Source organism: Phalaenopsis equestris, unplaced genomic scaffold (genome assembly GCF_001263595.1).
Source record: "Phalaenopsis equestris unplaced genomic scaffold, ASM126359v1 Scaffold000731, whole genome shotgun sequence".
Taxonomy (NCBI): domain Eukaryota; kingdom Viridiplantae; phylum Streptophyta; class Magnoliopsida; order Asparagales; family Orchidaceae; genus Phalaenopsis; species Phalaenopsis equestris.
Window position 1 is genome coordinate 310,476 of NW_018165171.1, and position 11,794 is coordinate 322,269.

The 11,794-nt window shown below is 32.4% G+C and overlaps 1 protein-coding gene across 1 annotated transcript in view; it reads right to left on the minus strand.

Annotated features, from left to right (window-relative positions):
• Positions 1-3,759: 3,759 nt before the first annotated feature.
• The window catches only part of LOC110030511 (zinc finger HIT domain-containing protein 2), a gene marked incomplete at its 3' end in the record, with an annotated part of 38,694 nt that continues 30,659 nt past the window's right edge, over positions 3,760-11,794 (minus strand). Inside the window, 1 exon segment of the mRNA XM_020733253.1 lies at positions 3,760-4,349. Coding sequence (XP_020588912.1) covers positions 3,760-4,349 — 590 coding nt within the window.

Genomic DNA, 11,794 nt, shown 5'->3' on the forward strand with positions numbered 1-11,794 from the left:
CTGAAAAGCATACTTACTATATATATATAGTCATTTTCTCAGAGTTATCACTCCCTAACAAATCTAATTATGGAAGTATACAACTATCCTAATAATGCCACAAATAAAAATCCAACACTCCTAGCATAAAAAAATCTAGATATGATCTCAGCCTACAAATAAATTATAGATAGCATATGATTTCATTAAAAAAAACATTATGAACCTAACAAAAGATCATTTCAAAGTAAGAATCCAACACTCCTGCTTTTAGGCGCATGAAAAATATTTTCATCCATAGTGAATTTTCTGAAACTTTTGTAAAGCCTTAGAGTAGCTCACGTCGTCTAGATCATTCAATAAATTAAACAATTTCATGCAATCAATCAGTAAGAAATTGGATAAATATCTTGATGACATGCAAATTTTCTTTTGCCATATCATCCATCATTTAGAGCTTTCATTTAATACCATCTGAAATGTTCGTCTTTTTAACCTGCTTTGAAGGTAATTTTTCTTCAAGTCCAGCAACATCATACTTCTTATCCATATATCTATCTATGGTTCGTCTTTTTCTTCAAAGTTCAATTTGGTCTAGATGTTGAAGACTGCCCCTTACAATGATGTCTCTATAAATCAAATAGTCATAGATTGGGAATCTTTTTTGTTGAAATAAATATTGTTAAACAAACAATATAACTTTTAATATATATAACTAATAAATATAAGTTTTAGATATAACATATTATGAAATAAGTTTCATATATAACTTGGACCAAAAATCTTTACATACAATCACTTGATCTGTGTTTGCATTATAACCTATTCAAGTATCTTTTAATAAATTTAAAAAATTTTCCAAAGATCTCTAATTGTATTGAACTTATTTCTCAATTGACCTTGTTTGTATTTTCCTTTTATTGTTGATTCAAGGCCTTGCATAACGCATGATCATAAAACACTAAAAGTGACTGTTTGACTATTTTCATTAATGACTTTAAATTCCACAAGTTGAGTAAAATTTTATTCGTCTTTTTCTGATAAAACTGCCTCCCCTGATTTCAATTTTATAACTAGCATCCATAATCTATAAATAGTTAAATATTGTAGTTTAGAAATTATGAACAGGTAAATCTAAAAAAAATGATGCTGAAAACACAAAAACCCAACTATCAACCAAGAGCTATGAAAACAAAGAGATGTATAAGAAAAGCAGATTATGATAATCTCAAGTAGAAAAATAATAATTTTTATTAAAAGTTTAAGCAAGCACATGCAAAGGAAAATATGCAACATGAGAGCTCCCAGCATTCAATCATTGCCAAATCCCTCCAAGTCAAAGCCAGAATTATGAAAAAAGAGCTTCAGGGACAGTCCAAAGCATACAAAGCTAATATAGAAAATGTCATGAAAACAACACTTGAGGAAGAGAAGAGAGCCACACAAATCGAGGAGAGACCACATTTGAATATAAAAATTAATGCCAACTTGCAGACAGACTTCAAAAGACTCTATAACAGTTGCTTGAAAAATATCTTCTACATTTCACATAAATGAGAAGCTAGCAATTCAAGCTCTGGCCGAAGCTAATGAAATGCATTTGCAGAAATGTTATCTAAAAAACCTGCTCGAGCAAACTAAAGAAGAATTCGCAGTGTTGCATCATGGGCATGATGTGCAACTCATGGAATTATCATTCTCCATAGATTCCAAAACAAAAGAAATTGAAGAGTAGCTAAAGAAACTCAAAGCAAAGACTGGGGAAAATGACAATAAAAAGAAATCTGAGGAAGAAAAACTAAAAGCTCTGGCAGAAGTAAATTCTAATGCTAGAAGATCAGGTTAAAAAAGTATCAAAGAGAGTTCAAAAGCAAAGATTGCTAGCACAGATAGAACAATTGAAAATGTTCAATAAAGAAATTGAGATAAAGTTACACCATAAAAGCTTGAAAAAAGAGATGCCTAATAATGAACTTGCTTCAATGAACGAAAAATTCTTGAAGTCAGCGAAAGATCTACAAAAACAGAAGAACATAGTAAAAGACAAGGAAGTAATAAAAAAAAACCTAAACTTTGATATTGAGAACCTTAAAGAAGGATCTAAATGCTCAAACTGTTTGGCTGTTAAGGATGAGATGGATAACAATTTAAGGAAACGGGACTTTCACTTCCAAAGTTACCTTAATAAAAGAGATGAGAAAATTACTATTCTTGAGAAAAAACTCAAAGGTAAATACAAGATCTGCAAATTCAATCACAAATGTCAGGAAAGCAATTGAAAGAAATAAAACTCATAAACATGGCTCAGCATCCCAAGGCTCCTAGGAAGTTACAGTTTTGAGTGAGAAAATTAAAATTCTTGAGGTATTACTATAATTTCAATAATAAGCATAATGATCTTATGTGTATTCAATGGGCTTAGAGTTATCTTGGTTAGTCTGCCTGAGAAAAATCTGATGTTTAATAACACTAAACTAGAGGAAACAAGAGCGTCATTTCTACAGGTGGAGAAGAATATAAACCATAGGATCGATGATTTGGAAAAGAACATTTGCCAAATCAAAAAGCAGGTAAAAGTATATGCAAAAGCAGAATAATGATTGTGTATTTTTCACACTTAATAGCAATTCAATCTTACTGGTTAATGAAATAAATGTAACAATGATTATGGAAGTTTTACAATTATTATGCCAAAGTACTCTCAAACTCTAGATCCGAAAAAGAAATAAGAAAATGACTGAAAGTTATATGAATAGCATAAAAATATATGATGTTTAAAAATAGATCCCTAATCTAACAACACATAATCAAAACAGTAAATATAAAAAAAGATAAAAACTGAGAGATAATAGAGGTAGAAGAAGCTCACTGTAGATCTATGATTTAGATGTTTGAGGAAGAAATGAAGAGCAGTGACGAACATAGCAGCTTGACAGCCTTGGTAAACTATTGAAATCAGCTCCAGGAAGAAAGACGGAAAGTGTCAACATCAACTTTGGAGTCAACGTCCACTTTTACTGGCAATGTTTGACGTCGGTTGAAGGGATCAATGCCACTCAATCGAAGGGGAGAAAAGAAAAAGGAGAGGTAGCGTAAGATAGTTGATATCAGAACCAGGTCCCTTGCTTGCAAAAAAGTTTAAATTTAGTGAAAACACATTTTATCTATTTTTTGTGTTTTTTAAAATAATTTAAAAATGTTTAAAAACAAAAAAATTTAAATACTATAAAATGAGTAAAAATACATGTTTTTTGTTTTATTATTTGTATTTTGAAAACCAAAACAAAGAATGGTTCCAAACAGCCCCTAAAATACTAATCCCTCAAAATAAAAATAATAGATAAAAGCTAAGATTTTTTCAGCGAAGTAGCTTCTCAAGCCCAATTTTTTAAGATTTTTCACTTTATTTCTAATCAATATGCTACACATTAGAGCACAAACATAATATACTTACAAAAACTCTCGGATGACACGTCTATATTATAGACATCATCTCAGTTTTCAAGTTTCTTACTTCATCAGATCATATGTCTTAAACCTCCTCAACAAAAACCCTGGAATTAGAAGCACCTTTGTAATAATTTCCTCTATTCTGACCCAATTCAGAAAGAAAAGCTTTCTCAACACCTACAATACCAGCCAAAGATGACCAAACCTCCTCAGATTGCTCATGAACCCAACACATAAGAAAAAAAATCTTCCTATCCACTCCCTTGAGCTTCTGACTACTCTCGGTTCTCTTCGCCTTCTCCATATTTTCCGATTTAAGCATCGCTCTTCGAGCGAACAAATGATAGCATTTGCGCCTAAAGAAAGCAGACAAATGGCATCATCAATGAGCATCAGTCCAAAGTTGAAGCCTCCTGCATGTGAGAGAGCAGGTGAGCAGGTCTGCTCCATGCAAGCAGCCAATGCTTCGGAAACAGTTTCTGGTCGGCCGTCGCAGCCAAGGACCGATGATAAGGTTAGTACTACCGTGGCCGCACCTAAAGGGTCGAAGTGCCAATCGCCATTGTAGAGTCGAAGGGTGAAGCAGTAGCTATAAATAATATCAATCAAATGCACTGATAGAAGAGGAGATGGCTCTGTGCGGCTCAATTGATGAAGTGGTGGTAAAGGATTTTCAGGCCCAGCAGGTATCTCGCTGATGCTGAACTCTGATGTGCCTAAAGGACCTTCAAGGTTTTCTTCTTCTTCAACTTGCTTGACAAGCTGGTTTCCATTGGGACCAAGAGAGATTGAAGCTGCAGAAGGTTTCGTCCACCAAGGATGCCATGGCTCTATCAATTTGCTCATCTCACCATTTGCTACTGCTCTCTGAAATTTCTTAATTTCGCCGGGGGATAGATCATTGAGTTTGAGTTCACCTCCTGAAATCACAAAGAATGAAGAAGGGTCAACTGAATTTTCACTATCTGAACATGGTATGTTGGTCACACAAAGAAAATGAATTTAAAGACAAAAAAAGAATGTTGGAATGGCATAATTGGAAAATGCAGAGCGGAGTAATATTAAGAAGTCTCCTGGTTATTGATTAAGATACATCCCAGCAAGATCAAAGCCCCTACTAGGTACAGAAGAAATGTAGAGTGGAGTAATATCCACCCTGTATCTAACCTAACAATGCAAAGAAATGGTTTTTTTTTTCTTTTTGATGGGATTATTTTCCATCTAAATGTTAGGGTCCTTCATGTTAATTTATGAAGCCACAGCTTAAGGAGGCTGGATAATCCCTTTAACTCATGTTACGTTCTTCAAATTAAATTATAAAGTCAAATCTTAAGGAATCTGGATTTTAAAATCCCGAGAAAGGCTTAAGTTTTGAAACTCAGAAAACAAAGTTCACAATTTTGATTGGTTGTTTTTTCATATCCATAAAGTTGCATTACAACGCTTACTACTTATGTTAAATCATACAATATTTGTTGGTCAAAGACAAATTTACTACTACATTCTAAAAGAAATAATATAAGTTTTGACAAAACTGTTGGATTGCAAAATAGTTGAAATTGAGATTTTTTTTTTCCTAAGTAAATTAAGTCGCTGTTTTATTGAACGATATAGGTTAAGAACTTAGTTTTGCTGAAATTCAGATGTGTTCAATTAAAACTAAGATTTAGGCCGGATCATAGGGAAGTATGAGGAATTATTATTAATGGGTATATTTTTATTAAAAATTAAAGTAGTCCATAGTGAGGTAAAATATAATTTCTCACGTGATAAAATTCAAATTTCACTCAATTGTTACATGAGTTGTTGATGTAGATTCTTTTTAGTGCTTTGTACTAGTGTGAGACACTGATCTTTTAATTTGTTATTTTCATCATCGTGCTTCCTACCAAATTATCTAGTGATTGGTCAATGCTGTCATTGAAATTTCATTAGGATTGGTGGAGCCAATTTTCCATTGTGTTGTGAATTTTAATCATTGTATAATTTAATCTTTGGTTCTCAGTTTTCACGTGGAAATTAAGATATTGACAACTTTTAAATTAAAGTTTTAAATAAATAGAATGTGTTTCGGATATTTATCAAAGAAGAATAATTTTGCTAAAATTAAAAATTGGAATTAGCGAATAATGATTTTTTTTTGTGTGTTTCTGTATCATATTGTATCTCAACCAATATTTGAATTAGTAAAACATATGCCCCAAGACATCCCACATCAAATTGATAACTAAACATGTGACCTGTTATGATAATTTTTTTAAAAAAGTAAGGAAATGGTATCTACTCTTCAGTTTGCAACATTATGCCAAATAAACAATGAGCATATTAAACAAGCCGAATCAAAATGAATAGAAGTTGGACTTGACATAAAAGTCAATTAATTATCAAAGGTGTGGCATATTAAATAAGGGTTGTGCGACAATTTTTTTACAGTTTCGATTTCCAGGAAGCTAATATAATTTTATTTGGCTGCAACTTCTTTATTGATTTATAAAAAGTTTCATGTCAAAAAGCAACTTTTAACAACCGAATATGCTATAGTGTAGTAGCTATAAGAAAATTAATGTTTGATTTTCAAAAGAAAATTTTCAATAAAACTCCTACTAACATTCAAAATAAATACAGGGCATATTAATTGAGTCATGTAAAGAAGGAATAGATACGAGACTCAACATTAGAGTCAGTTAACTAATTACTAAAATGATGACATTTTGACTAAGATGTTCTTTGGGAAAGCTTTTGCATAGCTTTGATTTCAAAAAAGTTATCACAGTTCTGTTTGGTGAAAACTTTCTTGCTGCTTTTTAAATTTTTTTTGTGGTGAAAAGCAATTTTTTGCAACCAAATATGAAAGATCTAGTGACTATAAAAATTCGATATTTGATCTTTTTAAAAGAAAAAAATGTCTATAATATCATTACAATTTCAAAAAAAAAAAAAAATCTAACAACAGTTCTATAACTAACTAATCTTACAAACAACAGAAGCAGCAAGCCAGACCCTAAATAAGAAAACAAGTAAAAAAAAATTCTAACAAAATCTACATCACCCAAAAATCATTTGTTAAATGAATTTATCAACGAGACCATAGTTTATATATAATTTTTCAAAGATGTTTTAAACATGAAAGATGACTTCTTATTACATTATGAACTTATTTATGGGCACGAACTACACAACAAGTGTTAATAATTTGAATTAGAACTGAAATTGAAAATGAAATAGAATTCTCAATTGTATCCATACTCAAAATGCAATCAGAATCAAATTCCAATAGTAATTGTCACTAACCTTCTTTGAGAGATTGAATCAATTCTCAAGTGTAAGCCTTCCCAACCAAATTGAATCTATCCCCAATTGTGAAAGTGAATATAATCGATAGGTCAATTGAACTAATTGATTTAGCTATCAGTGAAATTTCCTAAAAAATTATCGCTAATAATCGACTAAACTTGATTTTTTTTTTTTTACTTGATTCTTGGACTTAACAAATTCATAGATAAAATCTTAAAGATAAACTAAAATTAGGTAAATATTTTAATGGCTAAGGAGTGCCTTAAGAGAAATTTGTACTGTAAAATTCCAACGATCTGAATGAGTCTTTAACTTTAAAGTGGTTGGTCATTCATATAGGCACACTATATTTGAGTTAGCAAGTTTCAATTCTATTTATGAACTAAGAATATGTTAAAAGTAATTATTAGCATCCAAGAGAACACATGTTGGAATTTTAGCATTTTTTTCATTTGCTTCACATTATTTATACGATATGTTTGATTTGCAAGAAAAAATCACAAAAAATTAACTATTGAAGAAAAAACGTGGGATGGAATTCCCAAACAATTCTCATTACCAATCTTCGATCATAAAGCTATATATAGGGAAACAATTCCCTCCTAATTTATAATCTTACCAAATATATCTAGCCTAAACATACATGGAAAGGAAATAATAATAATTCTGAAATAAACATACATGGGAAGAGAATGAAAACTAATCAAGGAGTTTCCCAAATTTCCCTCAATTAATCCATCCATCACAACTTGAATGGTCGGCTTGGGCTCACCATGGAAAAGAGGTCGATCATCCAAGATTTCCACACTCATCCTCAAGCTAGTTCATAGAAGTTATAAAGACCAACCTTGGCATTAAAACAACTTGTTAAAGTGTCGGAATGTAGCTTAGCTGTATAATTCAACCATTAACTTTTTCAGAGATAAATGGCCTATAAATTTCAATGTGTTAGGTTATGTCATGATGCATAGAGTTCTTGGCAATACGGATAGATGCTTGGTTGTCATAAGACATTTGTATAAGTCCTATTATAGGTACACCCCAATTCTCTCAACCATTAATAAATTTAGATCCCTCCACAAATTCCTAAAGCAAATGCCCTATGCTAAAATTCTATATTGTTTCTAGAGATAACTTACTTCTTACTACTCCATGTGACCAGACTTTCCTATGCATACAAACAATAAGCTGTGGACATTCTGTCAGTGAGTTCCCAGCCCACCCTGCACCAATGTAGATTTCTACTTCTCAATTTTTGGTTCTCTAAAAAATTAATTAATAACCAAAAGTTTTCTTGAGAAATCTCAGGATCCTATACACCATCTCCAAATGATCTATTTGGGTTATTCATATGTTGTCGTATAATAATGACTATGAATGTAATATTTGGCATTGTATGTGATAGATAGATGAGTTTTCCTCTCAATTTTTTATATCTTCCCTTATCCACAAATATACTTTATTCTCCCCTATTAGAATTCTTGCTGTGTTTCATTGGAGTATTAGCATGTTTGCATCCAATCATTCTTATCTCCTTTAGCAAATATAGGATTTATTTCGTGTGATATAACAATGCCCTTTTTGGACCATGTTAAAACCACACCTAGAAAATATCTTATGATTCCTAGGTCCTAGATTTCAAACTCAGTGACAAATATTTTATTAATTTTAAGAATTTCTCTTACATCATCACCTATAAGAATCATATCACCCATATATACTATTAGTGCAACAATCTTACCTCACTGAGTGTGTTTTATGAATAAAGTAGGATCAGTTTGACCTTAAGAATATAGATTAGATTTCATATTTTTAGTGAGCCTTTCAAACCATGCCCTTGATGATTGCTCAAGACCATAGAGAGACTTCTTGAGTTTGCATACTAGATATTTGTTGGAATCATTCTCAAGTCCTGATGGTATCTCCATATATATTTCTTCTTCAAGATTCTTATTTAGGAAGACATTTTTTTATGTCAAGTTGACGCAATCCTCACTCCTTATTAAATGCTACTGAGAGGGGAATTCTAATAGTTTTCAGTTTGACAACTAGTGCAAAGGTCTCTTAATAGTCAATCTCATAGGCTTGAGTGAAACTTTTATGCAATCAGTCTAGCTTTGAATCTCTCAATACGACCATCAACTTTGTACTTGATGTTCAATACTCATTTGCATCTAATTGGCTTCTTATCTTGAGGAAGTTTAGTAAAAATCCATGGCTCTTGAATTTCCTCTTCAATACTTTCTTCCATTCTAGATTTTTAAGATCTTCATGAATGAATTTAAGAATTGCAGACTATGAAGAGTATATACAAAAAATTTATGGAATGAGAATAGTTTCTCATAAGCTACATAATTTTGAATTGGATATTTAGTATGTATTTCCTTGTCATTAGCACCAGACGAGGAAGGAGAAAACTCATGAGTTCTAGACTTCTCATCTGAAATTCAAGTGAGTGTGAACTCACTTTTTGGCTTGAACGATTCTGTCTTGGCAAGTTGTTTTCTATCTACTCAAGGTTTTTCTTCGTCATTGTGTACACACAAGGTTCTTTGTTATGAATTTCAATATGAGTTGGTCGGACATCCTCAAGTAAGATATTTTCATGCAGTGGTGTCTGAGAGATAAAGGGGCTAGTTGGATGAGTGGTTATAACTCTTTTTGTTGGAACATACCAAGGAAAATAAACTTGATGAATTTAGAATCCAGTTTTATGCAGTTTGGGGAATGGATGTGAACAAAAGACATACACCTAAAATTTTAAGTGGTACAATATTAGAGAAAGATCTGATGTGAAAATAGATATCCATCAAGACATGAAGTGGTATTTTGAAATTAAGTACCCGGCTAGACATTTGATTGATAAGGTTTGTTGCAGTTAAAGTTGTTTCCTTCCAAAAATATTACGAAACTTGATGGAAAATCTAATTGAGCAGGATAACCTCAAAAAAAATGCCAGTTTTTTCTCTGTTATCCATTTTTTATGTGGGGTATCAATACCTGAGATCACATGGATGATTTCTTTTTTTTGAAAGGTAGGATCCAAAGATTGAGTTGGAATATTTTTTTGCATTATCAGTTTTAAGCATCTGAATTTTGCATTAAAATTGAGTTTGAGCATGACATTGAAGCTTTAGAAGATCTAGATTGTTTCAAATTTTCCCTTCCTTATGAATACCAAGTGGTTCTAGTTTAATCTTCAATGAATGATACAAACTATCAAGTACCAAGCTTTTTTATTGATTAATAAATAAGGATATAATTTTGCAACATAATTGAAATTAGGATGACATAAGTGAAAAAACAAAGTCATATGGCTCTTTTGTAAAGCAAGAAATTTTCTCCAACTAAAGTGGTCATTGAGTTGACTAGCGAAAACATAGTCATATGGTCTTGAATCTTTCATGTGTGATGGTTAGAATCAGTGAGCTCAAGTAATGTCTTCTCCAATAAGATGTTCCTCTTTTTCATTTCCACAAATGTAGATAAATACAACTTGAAATCACTGAAAAAAAGTATGACCATTAGATTTATGATTTGTGATAAAAGAAGAGAGTTTAGGAGCTGTTTGGATAGAATTCCTGGTCTTTAATTTAGAGCTAACCTTCGAGTGGAACTAGACGTCTTCATTCCATACTTGGTCACATATTCCCTATGAACATATAAGGCCAGAAAAGGGAGTTGGTTGTTGCTTGCTGCAAAAATAGAGGAAGAGGACGACAAATGTAGTAGGAGTCCAACGACTATGATAAGGAGCAAAGAAGGGCCTACAAGCTAGCTCGAGGGATTTCAATAGCTGCATTAAGGACTTGGTTGCTAGGCGTCTGTTTGAGACGACCCGACAGGTGTAAGAGCTAGCACAGGAACTCGAACATTGCAGATGAGTCGAACGGCAAATGATGCCCAAATCTAGTCGCAGAGTAAAGAGGAAGCTTCAAACAGTTCAAGCGCAGCCGCATGACGTATATGGAGATGAAGAAACCTACTAGAGGAGTAGAAACGACAATATGTGTTTTTGATCATCACACCGATCAATTCGTTCAACCGAAAGAGATGAGTGATCGGTTTAGGCTTGGAAGGGATGATCGATTCATTCAAATGGCTCGATGCCGCGACAACCTTGACTCGAATGGATATTTAGGGCTACGGCCTGAATAGAGAGCTAGGGACAGAAGCTAGCAAGTGATAGCTTTGATAGCATGAAGAAAAACCGTGGGTGGCAATTCTCACAAAATTCTCATTACCAATCTTCAACCATAAGGCTACATATATAAGGAAACCAATCCCTCATAATTTACAATCTTACCAAATATATCTATGTTAAACATGGAAAGGAAATAATTATGAAATAAACATACACAGAAAGAGAATAAAAACCAATCAAAGAGTTTTCCAAATTGTCTCCAAATAATCATCCATCACTCATTGGATGGTCGGCCTGGGCCAACTATGGAAAGGAGGTCGATCTTCCAACATTTCCACAACTATTAATTATGACAATTGTTTGTAGTTGATGTTACTGAAAGGCATATGAAATTAAAAAATTTGGATATATTTAAATTCTAATAAAAACTAGGACCACTACAAAATTAATTATAATAAAGGCATGTCATATAAAATCATACTATAATTTGGTTTTATTGAAATATATATATATATATATATGGATATATATATATTTATTTATTTATTTTTATTTTTTTTTAAAACGCACAAGGGCTAATTTTATTGAAATTGAAAAGATACAGAGATGTTGTATGAGAGGACCCAAAAAAAGGTGTCCTACCCCATACGATACATCAGACACTAGCATCCTAAAATGATGACACTTAGATAAAAAAAAAACAAAACTTGCAGGAAATAAGCTGCTAGGCACGATCCAACTTGGTCTTGTCTCTGCCTCTGGTTCTAAGACCGGAGACAACTAACAAATTGCTGAGTGTCGTTCCATTACCCGAAGTTACTAGAGTATCATCCATTAATTTCCCAAGCTGGGGTGTGCCTCCATTCTTCTTTTTCTTTCTAGATGTGTAAATCTGTCATTCCTCATCCGAGGACTGGCTCATCTGAT